At 46.4% G+C, this 23,994-nt stretch overlaps 1 protein-coding gene and 1 pseudogene across 1 annotated transcript in view; one reads left to right on the top strand and one right to left on the bottom strand.

Annotated features, from left to right (window-relative positions):
* The window catches only part of arhgef10lb (Rho guanine nucleotide exchange factor (GEF) 10-like b), a 224,859-nt gene that overhangs the window by 150,512 nt on the left and 50,353 nt on the right, over positions 1-23,994 (bottom strand). The window contains exon 3 of the mRNA XM_070860199.1: positions 5,009-5,146. Coding sequence (XP_070716300.1) covers positions 5,009-5,146 — 138 coding nt within the window. The remainder of the gene's footprint in view (positions 1-5,008; positions 5,147-23,994) is intronic.
* On the top strand, positions 7,058-7,294 carry LOC139229448 (U2 spliceosomal RNA; annotated as a pseudogene).

Here is a 23,994-nt window from a genome sequence, read left to right as displayed (position 1 = left end):
GTGGAGCACATTGGTGCTTCACTGTGCTGTAACATTACACACGAGGGGCTGGATTGTCCTCCACTGCCACCACCCCACCCTGCCCACACCCCCAACCAGAAATGCAATTGGACGGTACTTCCACCTGCATGTGACACCGTGTTACTGGTATTACTGTGACATTTAAAAGACTGCAGCTGCTTAAAGGTCAGAAGCAGTTGATATTGAGGAAGATCGAGAGAGAGCCAGCATTAGTCTGAAATGGCAGAAGAAGGACCAGTATCAGGGTCTTCAAATTTGCCAAGAGTCCCCAGATTTTCAGATGCTTCTGTCGATGTTCTGTTGGAAGAGATAAGGGCAAGGAGAGACTGCCTCTTCGACACCCAAGAGAGGAAGTCTCAGAAGAGTGTGGGACAGGTAGTATGGAGGAAGATGGCTCAGCCAGTGCTACATCAGCTAGCCAATGAGCAGCAATACAGTGCAAGAAACATTTTAATGATCTCATAAGGTTGGCTAAGGTAAATGACGTAGGATAAAAATTGATAAAAAGATATTGGAAAAGTTGGCTGTACTTAAAGTAGATAAATCGCCAGGAGTGGCTGGAATGTATCCTAGATGCTGAGGGAACTGGGGGGCGGAAATCGCGGAGGTGCTGACCATAATATTCCAATCCTCCATAGATACGGGGATGGTGCCAGAGGACTGGAGAATTGCAAATGTTACACCCTTGTTCAAAAAAGGGTGTAAAGATAAACCCAGCAACTACAGGCCAGTCAGTTTAACCTCAGTAGTGGGGAAGCTTTTAGAAACAGTAATCAGGGACAACATTAACAGTCACTTGGATAGGGGTGGATTAATTAAGGAACGCCAAATCGTGTTTAACCAACATGATCAAGTTTTTTGATGAGGTAACAGAGAGGGTTGATGAGGGTAATGCGGTTGACTTGGTATATATGGATTTCCAAAAGGCGTTCGACAAAGTGCCACATAATAGGCTTGCCAGCAAAATTGAAGTCCATGTAATAAAAGGGACAGTGGCAGCATGGATACGGAATTGGCTAAGTGACCAGAAACAGAGAGTAGTGGTGAACAGTTGTTTTCCGGACTGGAGGAAGTTATACAGTGGTGTTCCTCAGGAGTCCGTTCTACGACCACTGCTTTTCTTGATATATATTAATGACTTGGATGTGGGTGTACAGGGCACAATTTCAAAATTTGTAGATGACACAAAACTTGGAAGTATAGTGAACAGTGAGGAGGAGAGTGATAGAGTTCAGAAAGACATAGACAGGCTGGTGGAATGGGCAGACACGTGGCTGATGAAATTTAATGCAAAAAAAGGTAAAGTGATGCAATTTGGTAGAAAGAATGAGGCGAAGACATACAAAGAAAATGGTACAATCCTAAAGGGGGTGCATGAGCAGAGAGACCTGGGGGTATGTGTGCGTAAATCGCTGAAGGCGGTAGGGCAGATTGAGAAAGTGGTCAAATGGGCTTACAGGATCCTGGGCCTCGTAAATAGAGGTGTAGGGGCCAAGTTTCGGCCTGAGTTGCTCCTGTTTTTTTGGAGCAACTGGTTTAGAATGGAGTATCTTAGAAATTTGAATTCTCGGCATTTAGTTTGCTCCAGTTCTAGTCAGTTAGAACAGTTTCACTTTGGAACAGAATTTTTTTTTCAAAAGGGGGCGTGTCCGGCCACTTACGCCTGTTTTCAAAGTTTAGGCAGTGAAAACTTACTCCAAACTAACTTAGAATGGAGTAAGTGAAGATTTTTGTACGTTCGAAAAAACCTTGTCTACACTTTAGAAAATCAGGCGTAGGTTACAAATCAGGCGTAGGGAATGGGGGGGGGGGGGATTTAAAGGGAAGTTTACAAACATTAAACACTTCAGTTTTACAAATAAAGAGCCATCATCAATAATAAATGATAAATACATCAATAAATCAACCAATAAATCAATCAAAAAAAATTAATAAAAAATTTAAAAAAAATTAAAAATCAATAAATAAAACATTTTCTACTTACCGACTGCAGCACCGGGAGTCCTCCAACAGCGTGCTGGGATGGCCCCCCCAGTGTGTCTCTGTCAGTGTCTCTATCTCTCTGTCTGTGTGTGTCTCTCACTCTCTGTCTGTCAGTGTCTGTGTTTCTGATAGCGAGGGGAGGGGGAGAAGGGGGGGAGGAGGGGGAGAAGGCTGGGGGAGAAGAGGGTGGGGGGGAGGGGGAGAAGGGGGGAGAGGGGGAGGAGGGAGAGAGGATGTAGGGAGGGAAGGAGAGAGGATGTAAGGAGGGAAGGAGAGAGGAGGGAGGGAGGGAAGGAGAGAGGAGGGAGGGAGGAGGGAAGGAGAGAGGAGGGAGGGAAGAGGGAAGGAGAGAGGAGGGAGGAGGGAAGGAGAGAGGAGGGAGAGAAGAGGGAAGGCGAGAGGAGGGAGGGAAGGAAGGAGGGAAGGAGAGAGGAGGGAGGGAAGGAAGGAGGGAAGGAGGGAGGAGGGAGGGAAGGAAGGAGGGAAGGAGGGAGGAGGGAGGGAAGGAGAGAGAGAGGGAAGGAGAGAGGGAGGGAAGGAGAGAGGAGGGAGGGAAGGAGAGTGGAGGGAGGGAAGGAGAGAGGAGGGAGGGAGGGAAGGAGGGAGAGAGGGAAGGAGGGAGGGAGGGAAGGAGAGAGGAGGGAGGGAGGGAGGGAGGGAAGGAGAGAGGGAGGGAGGGAAGGAGAGAGGAGGGAGGGAGAGAGGAGGGAGGAGAGAGGAGGGAGGGAGGGAGGGAGGGAAGGAGAGAGGAAGGGAGGGAAGGAGAGGAGGGAGGGAGGGAGGGAGGGAAGGAGAGGAGGGAGGGAGGGAGGGAAGGAGGGAGGAGGGAGAGAAGGAGGCTGAACGGCCGGGCCCAAGACCTCAGGGTGGATTTACAGGTAGGTGGCGTCGGGTCTCGGGGGGGGTCGCGGAGGTCCGGGGGGGGGGGGGGTGGGGGAGCGGAGGTTGGGTCGCCGGGGGGGGGGGGGGGAGCAGGGGTCAGGTCGGGTGGGAGGAGCCTTATTCACGCAGCCCCAGTGAGGCCATTCGGCCAGGGCTAGGGGCTGCGTGCTTCGGGCCCCTCCCACACAGTTTTGGACGCTTGGAGCTACTGCACATGTGCGGCCACTGTAGCGCACATGTGCAGAGGTCCCGGCACTGTTTTCAGTGCAGGGACCTGGCTCCGCCCCCAACAGCTCGTGCTGCGCTGCGCCCAGCTGCAGAAGACCTGCAGGGAGCCGGAGAATAGGTAAGTTTTTTTTAGGCGCACTTTCTGGCGCGAAAAATGGGCGTCCAGGTCCGGGCTGCGCTGTTTTAGGCGCGGCCCGAAACTTGGGCCCGTAGAGTGTGGAAATTAAGATGAACCTGTAAAATATACTGGTTCAGCCCCAACTGGAGTATTGTGTCCAATTCTGGGCACTGCACTTTAGGAAGGATATGAAGGCCTTCAAGAGGGCGCAGAAAAGATTTACGAGAATGATTCCAGGGGTGAGGGACTTCAGTTACGTGGATAGACTGGAGAAGCTGGGGTTGTTCTCCTTGGAGCAGAGAGGATTGCGAGGAAATTTGATAGAGGCGTTCAAAATCATGAGGGGTCTGGACAGAGTAGGTAGAGAGATTGGCGGAAGGGTCGAGCGCCAGAGGACACAGATTTAAGGTGATTGGTAAAAGAACCAAAGGCAACGCAAGAAAAAACTTTTTTACGCAGCGAGTGGTTAGGATCTGGAATGCACGGCCGGAAAGGGTGGTGAGACAGACTCAATTTCATCTTTCAAAAGGGAGTTGGATAAGTATCTGAAGGAAAAAAAATTACCGGCTACAGGGAAAGGGCGAGGAGTGGAACTAGCTGAGAGTCGGCACGGGCTTGATTGGCCGAATGACCTTCTTCCGTGCTGTAACCATTCTATGATTCTAAGTCATGCGATCCCGTGCACATCCTGTAAGACTTCTGGAGGCATGTCTCATTCCAGACCTACCATTTCCTCAGTGCAACTGACGAGAAGAAAGTGACAGCCATATTCACAAGGCACCTCCACCCCTGCCCACCAGCCCCCCATCCCCCGCCCCCCTGCACTCCTTTCCTACTATTCCACTGTGCCTCATCCCAAGGCCTGAGACCAAGGGTGGTAGTGTTGGGTTCAAAGGAGAAGACATTGCGACATAGACTGTACCTGAATGCATTCTCACCATGGAATGGCTGCAGGCACCTGGGTGAAATTAAACGTTGTTAATCGGGTGCCTTTTGCAACCTACTTGCAAAGCAAAAGCGTGCCTATAATCAGCGCCAAAGAAGTGCCATTTGGGGACCAATGGCAACCATCGACTCCTTGGTGTGAACAGGAGGAAGTGCTTTGGCTCCTCGAGAGAAGCAGTAGCCTGGAAGCCAGCCACCGATCATTGTCTAAGAGTATACGTGAAGAATGGGATTTGGGCAAGATACTGCAACACTGAAACAGATTATTTGGTCATTGATACATTGCTGTTTATGGGACCGTGCTGTACGCAAATTGGCTGCTGCATTTTCTACATTACAACAGTGACCACATTTCACAAAAGTACTTTTGCGAAACACAACGGATGCTGGAAATCTGAAATAAAAACAGAAATACTCAGCAGGTCAGGCAGCATCTGTGGAGAGAGAAACAGAGTTAACGTTTCAGGTCGGTGACCCTTCGTCAGAAGTCCGACAGCATTTTCTGTTTTTATTTCAAAAAAAGTACTAAATTGTCCGTATAGATCTCTGGGGCCTCCTGAGGCTGGGAAAGACAGTATATAAATGTAAGTCCTGCTTTTCTTTCGTTGGGTGACTCCTGCAACCCAAGGGACATACCCACAATTAGAACCTTCAAAAAAGATGGGGAACAAATGGTAGGGGGAGGCAGTGGTGCATTGTCTAAACAAAATAGCTGATTATGATGTGGAGGTGAAGGAGTTAACACCCATACCGCGCAGTCTCTGCTCATTATCCTTTCTCTCCCAATGCTTGTGCTCTGTTCCATTGTTGTCATTTGTACAACAGACTTACCTGTTTTTGATTGTTGTGCCTCCTCTTTTAGCTGGATTTCACACGCTGATGCCCCATGTACCGCATTCTCTTCTTTCCTCACTGTTTGACCCACAGCCGTGCTAGACAATTGGAGTTCAATTTCCTCTCCCTTCTGATCTGAAAGGAAAGTAAACAGCTCGATTAAAGCAGGAAAGATAATGGCAGTGTTCCATTATCAAGGAGCGTTCAGTTCAGTTACTTTATTATTTTTAATCCTCATGCTGCAGTAACGCTCCACAACACTCTGGTGCCTGAACCAAAGCATATCATTGGATGACACAGAGCGCTGTTCAAGGGGGAGACCAAAGAGGTAGGCGTTTAGGAGGTGGCAAGAGAGGCAATCGGGCAAACTGATTTTGGGAGAAAATTAGAGGGGGCAGAGGTGTAGTGACTGAAAGATCAGCTTCCAATGAGGCAGCAATAGCCAGTCGTAATCCAGAATCAGAGGACTGAAAGGTGTAGATTGGGATTTGCGAGCTGGGGAAGATCTTGGAGAAAGTGATTTTGAAAAGTAAGATGATCTTAAATTTGATTCATTGAGGCACAGTAAGCCAGGGGAACTTGGCAAGGACCAGGATGATTGAACACACGGGAAGGGGCTTGCGCTGCAGAGTTCTACCTTAGCTGAAATTTGTGGAGAGTGGAGGCACATGATGGGGAGCATTATCGGAATCAGTCCTCAAGGTGACAAAGATAGGACTTAGGGTTTCAGTCAACAGTAGGCAGTGCTTCGAAAGCAAAGAGGACAGTCGTGATGAGTGATTGGATGTGGAGCAAAAATCCCAACTCGGGGTCAAAAGGAACACAAATGTTGCACACCCAGATTCCGTCTGAGGAAGCACCTTCGGAGCTTGATGGAGGCATGTCGATTACCTGCAAGAGTCGAAATGATTGACTTAAATTTTGCTCACATTGAGCCGGTGCAAATTTAGATCATCCGGGATCACACAGGTAACTGGATAGTAGGACAATAGCCTGAGCGCCTATAGTGATGGCAGAGAATTGGATACCGTTGGCATAATTATGGAATCCAACTTTACATTTGCTGGTAATGTCATTGAGGGGCATGTAAATAATGAATGGGAGGGTACCAAGGATCATCATCATCATCATAGGCAGTCCCTCGAAATCAAGGAAGACTGGCTTCCACTCTAAAAGTGAGTTCTTTGGTGGCTGAACAGTTCAATACGAGAGCCGCAGACCCTGTCACAGGTGGGACAGATATTCTTTGGAGGAAGGGGGGGTGGCACTGATTTACCACATGCTCCTTCCGCTGCCTGCGCTTGACCTCTTCATGCTCACAGCGTTGAGATTCGAGGAGTTCAACGCCCTCCTGGATGCACTTTCTCCACGTAGGGCGGTCTTCAGCCAGGGTCTCCCAGATGTCAGTGGTGATGTCGCACTTCATCAGGGAGGTTTTGAGGGTGCCATTGTAACGTTTCTGCTGCCCACCTTTGGCTCGTTTGCCGTGAAGGAGCTCCGCGTAGAGAAATTGCTTAGGGAGTCTCGTGTCTGGCATGCAAACTAAGTGGCCTGCCCAGCGAAGCTGATCGAGAGTGGTTAGTGCTTCAATGCTGGGGATGTTAGTCTGGGCGAGGACACGGATGTTGGTGCGTCAGTCCTCCCAGGGAATTTGCAGGGAACCAAGGATGGAGCTCTGGGTGATTGTGCAGACATGGGTAGGGAAACCATTTGAGGAGACGGCAGGGCCTGGGACAGATAGAAGTGGAACCATGAGAGAGCAGTGCTGTGGACAAGGAATGGATCCTGGGAACACCTTGGCTGAATGGCTCAGTAGCACACATCATGCATTTTCCCATTGAGTCATCACTGCCTTTTTTTCACTTCTATCTGGATCTCCCTACGCCAAGCAACTTCCATGGCTAACCGAGATAAAGGAGTTGCTCACAGGCTGCGCCAGTGCGACTGTGAAAGGGGCTCAACTCTTCACCACAGTAATGTAAATTTGATCAGCAGCTTCGATAATGAATCATACTTATAGTTAGATGGAGTCTTTCTCACGAAAATATCGCTTCTCGGCCTTTTGGCTAAGATCATGCGTAACTGACCTGACAGGGGAGTAACCATGACCCCAACGTGGTTCTCCCTGGATCAGGAAGGTGATTCTCCTATGCTTTTTGGAAATAGGAGGTGGGTGGGGTGGCTTGACCCATCCACCTCCACGGAGGTGTGTGGGGGCCTGACCCATCCACCTCCATGGCACGAACCTGGTATTGCAGTACTTCCAGGAACGGTGCAGTGGCTCTAGGCCTTTTGGCTAAGAGCATTGGCGCAGAGTGATCCTTGATGTGTGCAAGGTGACCTCTGGCGTTTGTGATTTGACAAAGAATTGGAAAGATTGGCAACGAATAAAAAAGTTAAAAAAAACTTTCTCACCAAAATATCTGCGAAACCTTCTATAGTGAGTTCATTTTTAACAAAATGCAATGATTGCTTTTAAATAGGCAAATAGCAGAAGTGCCCGACAAGCAACGGCGAGATGAATGATATTCGGATAATATGTTGGTTGAGAGATGCATGTTGGCCAGGACATCACGATGGTTCCTGCTCTTCTAATAATGTCAGGGGACCTTTAATGACCAACTTGCAAGCTGCCACTCTGTGCCACCATGTGGCGGTGCTCAAGTACACCACATCATCTAATGATCATGTAGTTTAACAAAAGGGAACATCAGATGGAAGTGCTGAGAAAAAGATGAGCAAATGACAAATAAAAAGCTTTCAAGAACCAAGGACAAAAATCCCATCAGCTTGGGCAAGAGTGAGGCACACTTGTGAGAGAGTCAGGTCATGGCATGGTAGTGGGTTGTTTTGGAGGAAGATAAATGTTCTCTTGCTCACTCATACCTGATGTGTACTCTAAAAACTGGTGCCCAGATGCCCTCTGGTAATGGCTACTGTTTCATGTTCTGGCCAGGAATTTCCTCGGAGATGCCCCTACTCTGCTGCCACAACTTCACCGGAGGTGCGTCAGAAATCCCAGTTGTGCACGTAAAAAGGGTTTTTTGCCACAATTCTGGCAAAGTTACGGCCGCAGAGCAGGAGGAACTCCAAAGAAATTTCTGACCTGAGTGGACATAAAAGATCCCATGAAGAAGAGCGGCGGGGGTTCCCCTGGCCAATATTTATCCGTCAACCAACATCACAAAAACAAATTACCTAGTCATTATCTCATTGCTGTTGTGGGGCCTTGTTGTGTGCAAACTAGCTGCCATGTTTCCCAACATTACAGCAGTATTTCATTGACTGTAAAGTTCTTTTAGGCGTCCTGATGTCACGAAAGATGCTATCTGAATGAATGTTCTTTCTTTCTAAGACAATCGATACTACATTCAGTTTTGGTGACCACATCACAAAAAATATTAACTTGGCTTGAGAAGGGTGTAGAATTCATCAACGGGACTGGCTAAAGTGGCTAAAAAATTAAAGAGGTTTAAGTTTTACCATGTAGAAACAGTGACATCACTGAAGTGTATAAAATTATTACATCAAAGAACTTGCATTTACATGTATATGGCTCCTTAATGTCCCAAAGTGCTTCCTAACAATGAAATACTTTTTTTTGAAGTGCTGGCACTGATGTTTAGGTTAATATGGTGGCCATTTGGCACACAGCAAGATCCCACAGCCAGCAGTGAGGCGAATGTAATTTCACCAGGGAAGCAGATTGAGAGAAATTACAATCAAGTGAAAATTACATTTAGAGCAGATCTCTGGTAAACTAGTGTTGACTGCAGTTAATCTTTGGCCACGATCCTTCAAAACAGCGCAGCAATATGAATACCTTTGTGAAATGTCTGCCACCTGATGGTGAGTTGTAAAATTGCAGCACCTTTGCAAGAGTTGCAAGATTTTTTTGAATATAAAGCATGCAGTGTAGTGAACTGTAGACTCTTGCTGCTTTTTTTAATTGATCTCCGTGCACTACTCTCCAGGGGTGTCCTGAGCTCAATTGTTAAAAACGGAGACCTAGGGCCAGAAATTGGCCAGCCTGGCGCCCATTATTTCGGTGATATTTTGCCGTTTTTGGCGGAAAAAGGCGATCAGATAAATTGGCCAAAGTCTTGCGCCGGCAGTTTTGAAATACCGCTGAAAAGTGGACCGCCGGCATGCAAGACGAAAAAAGCGCTATCGCTTTAAATTGGCCGTTCGGCGCACCCATATTCTGGGTGAAAAAAAACGCCCAAGAAAAGTCTGCATTGCAGCCCCAGAAACAGCGATACATATGAAGACCACCAAAAAAGGTAAGTTAAAGATTTTATTTTAAAAATTTTTTGCAGCGATTACTTAGTTAAGGGTCTTGTAAATGTTTCGTGTTTTTTTTTGTTTTTTGCAATTTTTTTTGTGTTTTCCCCCCTCCCAGGTTCTGTCTTTTAGCAGTAATCGGCCTCGGAATAAAGTTGGTGAGGGCCTAGTTTCCGCCACGAATCCTCGGGCAACGGCGATTTTTACCGCTGAGCGCATTTTTTTGCCAATTTTAGACCTTTAAAAAAAATAGCGGCGGGAGTAGCGGTATTTTTGGCGAAAAATGTCGAAACAATGCCGCTACAGATGGAGTGTCCGAAACCTGGAAACCTTGGGACCGAGGCCGTTCCGGATGTCGGGTATTTCTGGATTTCGGAACGTCTTTCCAATGTCCCGAATCAGGAACTGCCTGGGCCGAGGTAAGGGGGGATGGGGTCCGGCGGAGCCTGGGGAGTCCGGCGGGCAGCGGAGCCTGTGGGGGAGGTGGGGGTCGACGGTTCTGGGTTCGGTAGCATCGGCTGCGGGTCAGGGGTCAGGGATCGGGGGTTCCGGGTCGGGGTCGGTGGCCGGGAAAAACCTGCATTGAAGACTTGCAAAAAAGATAAGTCAAAGTTTTTATTTTAAAAATCTTTTTCAGCGAGTAGGTAAGGGTTTTGTGAATATTTTGTGATTTTTTTTTGGCGGGGGTGGGGGTTTGCCCCTCCCTAGGCCCAACTTGCAGCGGTAATCGGGTTAAAAAAATGTCCGGATTTCGGAACATTTTCCGGATTCCGGACGATCCAGCCAATGATCGGCCCGGTGTCTGGATTCTGGAACATTCCAAATTTCGGAACTCCGAATTTCGGACGCTCAACCTGTATCACCTAAAGACAAATTTCTAGCCCTTAGAGTGTAAACATGTGGGACCAGTTCCCCATTTTTACTTCCTGAAACAGATGGCCTTAACCTGATAGCAGATGCATAGTCTCACATTTTCATGAGGTGAACTTCCGTCGGTTCCCTGCCAATGGCAGGAGAACTGGGCATGTGCATTTGGCTGCACTCCCAAAATGTAAAGTTCAATGATAAACATTTTGCTAAAGGGCACTCGACCGTGTCTGTTCCATTTCCCGACTTCTGCTCTCACCCTTTCCCCTCCCTCCCAGAGCCACGATAGGGTTCCCTTATCCTTCCCTTCCACCCCACCAGCCTCCACATTCAACAGAGCATTTCCGCCACCTCCAGTGTAATCCCACCACCAATCACATTTTCCTCTCCCCTCCCAGCATTCCAAAGGGACCGCTCCCTCCGCGACACTCTGGTCCTCTCCTCAATCGCCCCCAATACCTCCTCCCCCTCCCACGGCACCTTCCTGTGCATGCGCAGGAGATGTAACACCTGCCCTTTCACCACCTCCCTGCCCACTATCCAGGGCCCCAAACACTCCTTCCAGGTGAAACAGCGATTTACTTGTACTTCTTGCAATTTAATATATTGTATTTGCTGCTCACGATGCAGTTTCCTTTACACTGGGGAGACCAAATACAAATTGGATAACCGCTTAGCGGGACACTTTTGTTTAGTCCGAAAGCGTGACCCCGAGCTTCTGGTCGCCTGTCGCCTTAATTCCTCACTCCAGTCCTACCCTGATCTCGGCCTCCTACACTGTTCCAAAGAAGATCAACGTAAGCTCGAAGAACAGCACTTCATCATTCGTTTAGGCACTTTACAGCTTTCCGGACTGAAAATCGATTTCAACAATTTCAGACCATAATCTCTGCCCCCATTTTTTTGAATGCCAGCTGTTGATGACTCTATTCCCATTTACACCTCTTCCAAACCCATCTTTTGTTTCTTTATTTGTCCTATTACCATCTCCTTTTGCCTTGCACCATTGTCCCTTTTGTCATTTAATCACTCCTGCCTTCCGCCCTATCATAGTTTTTGTTCTTTCCTCCCCGCCCCCTTTCCCCTGCCTCTGTACTTGCTTAAAACCTGTTACAGCTCTAACTTTTTCCAGTTCTGATGAAAGGTCATCGACCTGAAACATTAACTCTGTTTCTCGCTCCACAGATACTGCCTGACCTCCTGAGTGTTTCCAGCATTTTTGTTTTTTATTGCAAAACTGGTCTTGATTGTTGTTGAAAGAGGGCTTCTATTGTCATTGTCAGGGATGCAGCATCCACTGATTGCATACCGGTGTAGGGTCTCCGCCTTTTGCCGAGTCCAATACCAGATGGGGAGGGACAGAATGTTGGCTTGAGTTCTGATGTTGGCTTTGATGCTGGTGACAAATTCATTTTGACACCTTAAAATCTCCACATTACAAGACACAGAAACAAGGGGGAAGGACATCCCATTTATAAAGTCAGTAATTGTCAAGCCGACAGCCCACTGTCATGGCATCGGGCAACACTGGTGGTATTTACCCATAGTACAGCTACAAAAACTCAAGCTGAAGACCTCGTGCATTTGCAACATACATCCTGTTCAGGCTCAAACTCGACTGCACAGATAGGGAGATGTAGAGGGCGCCGCTGGGAGAGTCTGTAGGGCCCCATCATAATAAAATAGACTTGGATTTATATAGCGCCTTTCACGACCACCGGATATCTCAAAGCGCTTTACAGCCAATGAAGTACTTTTGGAGTGTAGTCACTGTTGTAATGTAGGAAATGCGACAGACAATTTGCACACAAGCAAGCTCCCACAAACAGCAATGTGATAATGACCAGATAATCTGTATTTTTGTTATGTTGATTGAGGAATAAATATTGGCCAGGACACTGGGGAGAACTCCCCTGCTCTTCAAAATAGTGCCATGGGATCTTTTACAACCACTTGAGAGAGCAGACGGGGCCTCGGTTTAACGTCTCATCCGAAAGACGGCACCTCCGACAGTGCAACACTCCCTCAGTACTGCACTGGAGTGTCAACCTAGATTTTTTGTGCTCAAGTTCTTGGAGTGGAGTAATAAGCTGAAAATAGGTAACTCCCAAAAATGTGAGCAACTAAAGATACAGGCCAGTGAAACAGCGGCCCTGAAAATCTGTGGGCTGCGATCCTGGCAGTAGGGCTGGGATTGCAGCCACCAGCACTGACCCCAACACAGCAGGCAGGGTCATCGGGAAGGCACATTTACACGGGCGCAGCAGACGTCCATGCCACTATCATTATATCTCCGGTACTCAACTGCCTTGTGCGGCCAGACCTGCCAATGCCTGTGTGCCATTGGGTGGAGGGGGCATCCAGGGTCCTTCCTTGAGACCCCATCAAGCTGTGAGGTCATCCACCTTGGAAAAAAAAACAGTAAAAGGGAATATTATTTGAATGGGGAGAAATTACAACATGCTGCGGTGCAGAGGGACCTGGGGTTCCTTGTGCATGAATCCCAAAAAGTTAGTTTGCAGGTGCAGCAGGTAATCAGGAAGGCAAATGGAATGTTGGCCTTCATTGCAAGAGGGATGGAGTACAAAAGCAGGGAGGTCCTGCTGCAACTGTACGGGGTATTGGTGAGGCCGCACCTGGAGTACTGCGTGCAGTTTTGGTCACCTTACTTAAGGAAGGATATACTAGCTTTGGAGGGGGTACAGAGACGATTCACTAGGCTGATTCTGGAGATGAGGGGGTTACCTGATGATGATAGATTGAGTAGACTGGTTCTTTACTCGTTGGAGTTCAGAAGGATGAGGGGTGATCTTATAGAAACATTTAAAATAATGAAAGGGATAGACAAGATAGAGGCAGAGAGGTTGTTTCCACTGGTCGGGGAGACTAGAACTAGGGGGCACAGCCTCAAAATACGGGGGAGCCAATTTAAAACCGAGTTGAGAAGGAATTTCTTCTCCCAGAGGGTTGTGAATCTGTGGAATTCTCTGCCCAAGGAAGCAGTTGAGGCTAGCTCATTGAATGTATTCAAATCACAGATAGATAGATTTTTAACCAATAAGAGAATTAAGGGTTATGGGGAGCGGGCGGGTAAGTGGAGCTGAGTCCACGGCCAGATCAGCCATGATCTTTTTGAATGGCGGAGCAGGCTCGAGGGGCTAGATGGCCTACTCCTGTTCCTAATTCTTATGTTCTTATGTTCTTATGCCCTCTGCCTCTTACAGGGAGATGCAGATCCATTTTTATTTTTAAATAACCTGGTCTGACGTGTGTCACCATGAGTTTACCAGTTGCATCCATATTGATGCCAATTTAGAAAAGCATAATATAGTCAAGCAGCGTCAGCGTGGTTTTATGAAAGGGAAATCATGTTTGACAAATTTCTTGGAGTTCTTTGAGGATGTAATGAGCAGGGTGGATAAAGGGGAACCAGTAGATGTCATGTATTTGGATTTCCAGAAGGCATTCGATAAGGTGCCACATAAAAGTTTACTGCACAAGATAAAAGCTCACGGGGTTGGGAGTAATATATTAGCATGGATAGCGGACTGGCTAACGAACAGAAAACAGAGAGTCGGGATAAATGGGTCATTTTCCGGTTGGCAAACGGTAACTAGTGGGGTGCCACAGGGATCGGTGCTGGGCCTCAACTATGTACAATCTATATTGTTGAGTTGGATGAAGGGACTGAGTGTAATGTAACCAAGTTTGCTGATGATACAAAGATGGGTGGGAAAGCAAGTTCACAAGGGCACAAAGAATCTGCAAAGGAATATAGACAGGTTAAGTGAGTGGGCAAACATTTGGCAGATGGAGTATAATGTGGGAAAGTGTGAGGTTATCCACTTTTGCAGGAAAAATAAAAAAACAAATTATTATTTAAAAGGAGAGAAATTACAAAACTCTCCATTGGGGATCCTTGTGGGTGAAACACAAAAAGTTAGTATGCAGGTACAGCAAGTAATCAGGAAGGCAAATGGAATGTTGGCCTTTATTGCAAGGGGGATGGAGTATAAAAGCAAAGAAATACTGCTGCAACTGTACAGGGTATTGGTGAGACCACACCTGGAGTACTGTGTACAGTTTTGGTCTCCTTACTTCAGGAGGCAGTTCAGAGAAGGTTCACTAGGTTGATTCCTGAGATGAGGTGGTTGACTTATGAAGAAAGGTTGAGTAGGTTGGGCCTATACTCATTGGAGTTTAGAACAATGAGAGGGGATCTTATTGAAACATATAAGATACTGAGGGGGCTCAACAAGGTGGATGCAGAGAGGATGTTTCCACTCGTGGGGAATCTAGAACTAGGGAGCATAGTTTAAGAATAATGGGTCGCCCATTTAGAACTGAGATGAGGAGGAATTTCTTCTCTCAGAGGGTCGTAAATCTGTGGAGGCTGAGTCATTGAATATATTTAAAGTTGAGATGGACAGATTTTTGAAAGATGAGGGAATAAAGGGTTATGGGGAGCAGGCAGGGAAGTGGAGCTGAGTCCATGATCAGATCAGCCATGATCTTATTGAATGGAACCAAATGGCCTGCTCCTGCTCTTATTTCCTATGTTCCTAATTCTCTTAATCTCTCATGCACCAGCCTCCAGTAATACGTCAGGTGCCAGGGAAGCATGGAGTCCCCTGACCAAACCATCCACTACAACCCTTCGGCATCAATGGTCTTGTAAGGGGCAACAAAGGTTTTCAGTGTTGATGGAGTTACGACATGAGTATGGTAGATCTCGCTGGTAAATTCGAGGCTACTGTCTTTAAGCTGACATAGAAACCATCCAATAATATACATATACACAGGGTGCTTTTTACATCAGCAACAGTTGCCATTAAGAACCATTTTTGTGCAGAAGTGCTTTTATTTTGCTCCTGTGCAGTCAACTCACTATATGCATATCTCACACAGTTGACAGCCCTGACACATTGACCTGTTGACACACAACCAACAGCAACAAAAAGACCATTATTTCCGGAGTCTGCCAATCTGTCTCCCAATTGCATTGTGACAAGAGCATTCACAATGTTCTGGGCTCAGTTCAGGGCAAAGCTCGAACTGTTTTTAAATTAAAGAAGCAGAGTCAAATCATCTATTTTGTTTTCCTTGGTTTACTGGGTCCTGTAGGAGGCTGTGTCAGAAAATTGAAAGCTGGTCCATGCCCACAGTGAAGACTGGGCTCTGATTTATACATGGGCATCCTCTGTGAGGGAGCTAAGGAAAAGGACATTGTAAATATCAGAAAGTGGCACATGGAAGGTAGTTTGATATCGCTCTCTCACAACCAGAATACGATGTTAAAGGGCCTAATGTTGGACCACAGCTGCAGAAAGCAGCCAACAATGTTATCAATAGCAAGGCTGGGAGTAGGCATTTGAAGACAGTCTCTCTCCAGGTACCTATAGTACACTAAGAAATCTGACATTTCAAAATATCACTGAGTTAAATGCTGATGAGTCACAGAAAATAACATGTGAACTATAATACTTAACGGCCTGCTAAATGTATCTAATGGTACAATTAATAGTGTGTGGGGTGTCCAGTTTATCTTCACACAGCTCCAAGGTAGTATGAGACAGGATATAAATCTTCAGGAGCCACCCTGCCTGTAGGACAAGCTTGATTAGTCATATATATCACTCCTAATATTTCTGCAATGTTGATGTTTCCGCTCAACTGAAGATTCATTTGTATTTTGCATCTGACCAAACCTCAGAACTAACTCAAAGTGTATTATATAGAATCACGTAGAATTTTACGGCACAGAAACAGGCCATTCGGCCCAACAGGTCTATGCTCCACATGAGTCTCCTCCCACATTTCTTCACCTCACCTTATCAACATATCCTTCTATTCCTTTCTCCATCATGTGCTTATCTAGCTTCCCCTTAAATGCCTCTATGCGATTTGCCTCAGCCACTCCATGTGGTAGCAGAGTCCACATTCTAACCACACTCAGATCACTACTCTCTGAGTAAAGGTGTAGTCACCTGTTATGTGGGCAAATAAACACCCATGGGATGCATGACCAAATCAACCTGTTTTAAATGGTATTGGTTTGAGGGTGGAATGTTGGCCAGGACATTGAGGGAATATCCTGCTCTGCTTCAAATGGTGCTGTAGGTTTTTAATGTCCACCAGAACCAGTAGATAAGGCCTTGGTTTAAAGACTAATCCAAAAGATGGTACCTTCGATGATCCAGCATTTCTTCAGTACTGCACTAGACAACAACAACTGCAACGTGTATTTATGTAGCGCCTTTAACGTAGTAAAACATCCCAAGGCGCTTCACTGGAGTGTTATAAGACAAAATAAATAAATTTGACACCAATTAACAAATGTACACATTTGATCTAAATTATGAGCTCAAACTCCTTGCATGGACTCGAGTCCATGACCTTTTGATCTGAAATAAGAGTGCTAGAGTCAACTGAGCCAGAGTAACACAAAGCAGAGATGGCCCAGGGAATCTGTGATGGGGTGCCAGAGGTCAGTCACTTTCAATGGCTTCAACTGCCCTTGTTCATGCTGCACTGATTATAGAACCACATCTTGAATATAGTTGAGGGTCTAGTTACTGTGAACACCGCCTCTTTAGTACTAATTCTGCTCTCCTGAGCATCCATGATTGTAATCACTCAACCATTAGTAGCCATGCCTTCTGTTGCCTAGGTCCCAAGCTCTGGAATTCTCCGCCTAAACCTATCCGCCTCTCTACCTCTCTTCCCTCCTTTGAGATACTCCTTAAAACATACCTCGTCACCTGTGCTAATTTCTACTTATGCGGCTCGGTGTCAAATTTTTATCACATAACTCCTGTAAAGGCCTTGGGACATTTCACTACATTAAGGGCGCTATATAAATACAAGTTGTTGTTGCTGCAGAGCGTATGATATAAAATTTGGTATAACTGATAAACAGTGCATGCAAAATGCTTCATCCTCTAGTCTTCGCCTGATGGCTGGCCAAGGTCCCTGCAGGCCAGCAAGTGAAAAACTGCACTACCCGCCTGTGTAGAAGGGCCAAGCTAGCCAGTGTTCCACCAGTTAGAAACCGTGGTGCGGCCTCTCTCTGGCAGCAGGGCTTATATTTGCTGGGAGTCCTTGGTACCAATACTGGGTGTTAAAAGTAAAACACTGACACTTCCCTAACTGTCGAGTGGTATATGTGAGTATTTTGTCATCAGAGCAACACTGCAAGCTGTTAATACTGTAACATTTTAACTGAACGGCCATTTAGAATTTTCACCTGTCCTGTTTTGAACCAGACACTCTGAATTTTGAGCAGAAAGAACAAAAATTGCACCAAAAGAAGTGTTAGCTTGGCTCAGTTGGTAGTATTTTTGCCTCTGTGATTCCAGCTAGTAGTGATGGAGTACTTTAAACTGAGGCCCCATGTGTCTGTTCTGGTGGTTCAGGTGGATGTAAATGATCCTACCGCACCATTCAATGAGTTCTTCATTAAAATTCCTAACTTGACCAATGGCATCAAAAAACAGATTAATTGGCCATTTATCTCATCTCTATTTGGAATCTTGCTATGTGCAAATTGGCTACTCTATTTCCCTACACATTGTGAAGTGCTTTGGGGCATCATGGACACATGATAAAGCAATATATATGTAAATTCTTTCTTTAAAATGCAAACTGGACATCAAAGGTCTGACTTTCTGTCTTATGTTGTGGGGGCATTCATTATAGTACACACGGCCGACATTTATAGAACACCTGTCTCAATGAAAGGCCCCGCAGTCCTTTTGCAAGAATACAGTTGTACATCAAGCAGGGAGGAGAGAGTATCGGGAGGCGTGGCTGAGGTGGTAAGTTTAAAGGAGGTGGGAGAGGGATAAAAAGCTCAAGAGATTTAGGCAGCGTGTTCTAGAATGCAGGGTGGTGATTGAAGGTTCTGCCACCAATGGTGCAGAAGAGGGTGAATGTGCAGAAGGCCATAGTTGGAAGAGCAGATAGTGGATGCTGGGGTTGAGAAAGGTGCAATGATGGGGTTGAGAGAGGCCACAGATGGATTTGAAGAAAAGGCTGAATATTTTGAAATCAATGAAAGAATGAACTTGCATTTATATAGTGAAGTTCACGATCTCAGGACCTCTCAAAGCGCTTTGCAGCCAATGAAGTAACGTTCAAGTGTAGTCACTGTTGTCATCATCATCATCATAGGCAGTCCCTCGGAGTCGATGATGACTTGCTTCCACTCCAAAAGTGAGTTATCAGGTGACTGAGGAGTGCAATCCGGGATCTACAGTCTCTGTCACAGGTGGGGCAGACAGTGGTTGAAGGAAAGGCTGGTCGGGGAACCTGGATTGACACACGCTCCTTCCTCTGTCTACGCCACTTGGTTTCTGCTTGTTCTCGGCGATGAGTCTCGAGGTGCTCAGCGCCCTCCCAGATGCTCTTCCCCCACTTTGGGCAGTCGTGGGCCAGGGATTCCTAGGAGTCAGTGGGGATGTTGCACTTTGTCAAGGAGGCTTTGAAGGTGTCCTTGAAGCGTTTTCTCTGCCCACCTGGGGCTCGCTTGCCGTGTCGAAGCTCCAGGTAGAGCACTTGTTTTGGGAGTCTTGTGTTGGGCATGCGGACGATGTGGCCCGCCCAACGGAGCTGATCGAGCGTACTCAGTGCTACGATGCTGGGGATGTTGGCCTGAGTGAGAACACTAACATTGGTGCGTCTGTCCTGCCAATGGATTTACAGGATCTTGCGGAGGTATTGTTGGTGGTACCTCTCCAATGCTTTGAGGTGTCTGCTGTATATAGTCCACGTCTCTGAGCCATATAGGAGGGCAGATATCACTACTGCCCTGTAGACCATGAATTTGGTGCTGGATTTGAGGTCCTGGTCTTCAAACACTCTCTTCCTCAGGTGACCAAAGGCTGCGTTGGCGCACTGAAGGCGGTGTTGGACCTCGTCGTCGATGTCTGCTCTTGCTGTTGTAATGTAGTCACTGTTGTAATGTGGGAAACGCAGCAGCCAATTTGCGCACAAGCAAACTCCAACAAACAGCAATGTGATAATGACCAAATAATCTGTTTTTAGTGATGTAGATTGAGGGACAAATATTGGCCAGGACACGGGGATAAGTCCCTTGCTCTTCCAGTAGTGCCAGTGGATCTTTTACGTCCACTTGAGAGGGTAAATGGGGCTTCAGTTTAACATCTCATCTGTGGCCATTAAGATTAGTCAAGACAGGCTCGATGGGTGTGCAGGATAGGGTACAGGCACCAGAATATCGAATAATGCTGTAAGGAACAGTTTTCAATCAAATTTCATTAACAACAAAACAAACATTGGAACTCGAGCCATCATTCCGTTTTTCTCCTGCTTCCCCTTACTTCTGCAGCCAGTTGTCTGTGTTTGGACTTGGCAAAAGATACATCCTGTTTGTAGACCATTAAAGAAGGAAAACATTTCTGCCTGTTTCTGATTGCAGAGTCTGTGTTTGTGTTTTCAGGAATCCAGTTCTTGTAGGGGTAAATTCCTATTCTATATCTTTTCATATTCCTGTATGTTTCCTATCATATTTGTTAGAACTTTATGAATCTTGGCTAGGACTGCTGTTGTTCCCTGATTTATAGCTGTTTCTACCAGTGTTCAGGAAAGGACTGCGTCACACACACACACTGAGAGTGGCTCGAAAGGAAGGCCAAAAGGGGGAGGGTGCAATTTCTATCTGAACTTTCTATTATCTTAAAATATCGTGCCATGACGAGGAAAGTACCCCTGACCCCCGGTTTTCTCCTTTTCTGAATGTACTGATTCAACATTGGATACTGGTTCCATGGTTACCAGCAGCCTTGAGAATCTCTCCCACATTCTCAGGCCACCAGCAGCTCTCCAGCACCTCTCCAAAGTGGCCAGTCACCACATGTGGGCCGAGACAATGAATGTCAACACGCTATGTGATCAAGGACAAAAGGGAATTAACAGCTGGGCATGATCCACACACTGATGCTTTCCAGCAGGGATCACTGAATATTGAAGAGAAGGGACTCCAGCTGATTTATCTCCTCTTTAACCCAGAGGCACTGAGGCAAATTTTAGCGGCTTCCCCAGCTGAGATCAGCTAACTCAGACCAGGAATTAATCCTTGGACTTTCTGGTTTGTATGGGCTGGTAGCATCCAATACAGTGTTCTTACCCACTGAGGTAGCCAGGCATTGACCTTTCATTAATCTTTCCCAGCCATGCTTTTTTAACAGTGCACTAAACCGCCTGAATGCATCATTCCATCCCTAACTTAAAGGCCAACCTGATCAATTCACATCTACGCAAAACACTCAATTTTCCTTCCATCTGCTGTTAAGGCAACATTTAAATCTAGATCTAAATCATTTCAGATGAAGAAGAGCCTTCAGCCCACTTGATCTTATCATTCCAGAATACCAACCTTACTGTCTTTCCATCACAGCATCTAGCCGTTTCTTAAATACGTCCAGTGATCTGGCTTCAAATACGTCCAGTGATCTGGCCTAAAATACGTCCAGTGATCTGGCCTCAAATGCGTCCAGTGATCTGGCCTCAAATACGTCCAGTGATCTGGCCTAAAATACGTCCAGTGATCTGGCCTCAAATGCGTCCAGTGATCTGGCCTCAAATACGTCCAGTGATCTGGCCTCAAATACGTCCAGTGATCTGGCCTCAGCCACTCTTCATGGAAACCGATTCCAACTATTGATCACCCACCTGTAAATAAATACTTCCAGATGTCTGTCCTAAATTTACCCTTCACAGCACAGACACAGAATCTGTGTCCAGTTATCCTGTGCTCTGCCATATTTGAAAGTACTGTTTGGGGTTTAAATTATCCTGTTCAGTATCTGCCAGGTTCCCTCTGAGATGCCTCTGTTCAAAACTGAAGAACTTTAAGTTCTTATGTCTGTAATGTGTTTGCTTCATGGGTGCTTTGCTTAAGAATTCGTAGCAACACATTGTTATCAAGAACTAGTTGGTTTATTAGCAAAGGTTTAACAATCACACTACGCATTACCAGTTCATCCACCAGGCTCACAACCACTTGCCTCATCGTGGACCCGCTGAACCCAACTGGCTGGGGTTTTATTGAGTCTTGTGAACATCACATCACTGGCTAAGTCACTCACAATGCTTCAGCTCAACCAACCTGTGAGCATCCTCACAGGTGCATGCATTACACATAGTTTCCTCATAATTTTTCCCTCCTACACTTAGGATCAGCTTCGTTGCTCTCCTCTGCATTGCCTCTAGGGTCTGGGTGGTTCTATTATGTCATGGTGACCAGAACGATATGCAATACTCCAGCTGAAGTGTAATTAGGGCATTATACAGCTTCAGCACGGCCTATGGACATTCCAACTCAACTCATAAGAACATAAGAACATAAGAACATAAGAAATAGGAACAGGATAGGCCATACGGCCCCTCGAGCCTGTTCCGCCATTCAATAAGATCATGGCTGATCTGATCATGGACTCAACTCCACTTTCCCGCCTGCTCCCCATAACCCCTTATCCCCTTATCGTTTAAGAAACTGTCTATTTCTGTCTTAAGTTTATTCAATGTCCCAGCTTCCACAGCTCTCTGAGGCAGCGAATTCCATAGATTTATAACCCTCTGAGAGGAGAAATTTCTCCTCATCTCTGTTTTAAATGGGCGGCCCCTTATTCTAAGATCATGCCCTCTAGTTCTAATCTCCCCCATCAGTGGAAACATCCTCTCTGCATCCACCTTGTCAAGCCCCCTCATAATCTTATACATTTCGATAAGATCACCTCTCAGGCTTCTGAACTCCAATGAGTAGAGGCCCAACCTACTCAACCTTTCCTCATAAGTCAACCCCCTCATCCCCGTAATCAACCTAGTGAACCTTCTCTTAACTGCCACCAAAGCAAGTATATCCTTTCGTAAATATGGAAACCAAAACTGCACACAGTATTCCAGATGTGGCCTCACCAATACCCTGTATAACTGTAGCAAGACTTCCCTGCTTTTATACTCTATCCGCTTTGCAATAAAGGCCAAGATACCATTGGCCTTCCTGATCACTTGCTGTACCTGCATACTATCCTTTTGTGTTTCATGCACAAGTACGCCCAGATCCCGCTGTACTGTGGCACTTTGCAATCTTTCTCCATTTAAATAATACCTTGCTCTTTGATTTTTTTTCTGCCAAGATGCATGAACTCACACTTTCCAACTCATTTGGCATTGTAATGCAACATCCTATGTGGTTTGTTTATTGCTGCCTCACACTGTTCAGACATGTTAATCAATGCCACCAAGCCACTTTCAACTTCCCCCATGAACACAACAATGATCCTCATATGACACAGGTACCGTCCTTGGAAAGAATGGATACATACAGCTCATCCTCAAGCTAAGGTACTACTATATTCCTTTTAAGAAAGCTCGCTAAATTACTGGACTTCTGCCTTTTTGGGAACAGGAGGGTTTTTTTAAGTGGCACAGGCAGGTGTATCCAGATGAAATCTACACTCTCGGTAGTAGGGCGTGACCAGGACATTCCTCCAACCCTTTAATCCTCTGCCCAATACAACTGAATGACCCTACACATGCAGGTCAATCGTCCCATATTGTTCTGGGATCTCTGGGAAGGAAAGACTAATCTCCTGGACACTGCTGCAAGCTACCCGGAAGGAAAATCATAGGGCATCGTAAAAAAAGAAGTGTATTTTTCTTCATTTTCTTTGTTTATTAGTTATTGGAGATGGGGAAAAAAGGCAATTTGAGTGACAGTCAACAATGATCCAAATTGGGTCACGAAGAGTCTGCTTTCCAATCACGGAGTGACTCCTGCCAATGACCAGAAGCTGCGCAGAAGCGTACTGCGCATTAATCTGGAACTGGAAGCTTCTTTTTCTTTCCACAGAGCATTTTTGACCGCCATTTTTCCTCACAGCCCGCTCTCTCCCGGCACCTTTCCTGCTCCCTCCTGGCATTTTTGAGGCACCCGTTCCCTCCCAGCATTAATTTTTTAACGAACCAGCAGCGCACATGCGCAGTCCGCTTCTGGTTCGTTGGCAGCAGTTGCGTCCAATTAGTATGTCGCAAGAATGGATGTGTCAGATCCACCAATGACAGTACGTGGGGGCAGGGCATTTGGAGGTCATGCGATGAAACCTCCTTGAATATGTCTAGCTACAGTTGGAAACCCTAACATGCATATACACACACGTAAATCCGGCCCATGCAACAACTGAACTCAAGCATCCAGATCTATCTGCCCAAAGTTACTGACAGTGCACATACCTAGATCTACCAAATACAATTATACCAATTCTGACCCAAATACCTAAACTATCAACAAACACCTAGATTCAACTAACTCCAACTTAATACACAACTATAAGCAAATGCACTGGCCTCGATATTAACTCCACCCCACAACGGACAGGAGAGGGTTGGGGTAAAAGACTTAAAAACAGAGAACATGGCATACACGTGCCTACCACTTTTTTTACAGCGGAGGATTATGTGCCCCCCCCTCCCCCCCAGTTGAGAGGCTGAACACAATTAATATAATTAAATTGGATCCCCACAGTGCCCAGTTTAAAATTTACTGTTGCTGCGCGGGTTTCCCAGGGGTCTGGAAACCCGGCAGTGAAAGAGAGGCGGAAGCTGCTGGCTCCGCAAGCTAAGTGCCTTTTTCAGCAATCCTTGTGGGCCAGGAGGAGCACAAGTGCATCCCTCCGCACCTCAATGAAGCCTTCCGCCTCACCCTTTCCGATCGCATCATCTTTCCCTCCTGCCGAGCGGAGCCTCTCTCTCCGTTCTGCCCATCGCAGCCTCTCTCTCATCGATACATCTATGACCAGCCTTTTAGCCAA

This window comes from Pristiophorus japonicus, chromosome 18 (genome assembly GCF_044704955.1).
Source record: "Pristiophorus japonicus isolate sPriJap1 chromosome 18, sPriJap1.hap1, whole genome shotgun sequence".
Lineage (NCBI taxonomy): Eukaryota > Metazoa > Chordata > Chondrichthyes > Pristiophoridae > Pristiophorus > Pristiophorus japonicus.
This window is presented reverse-complemented; position numbering and strand designations above follow the sequence as displayed.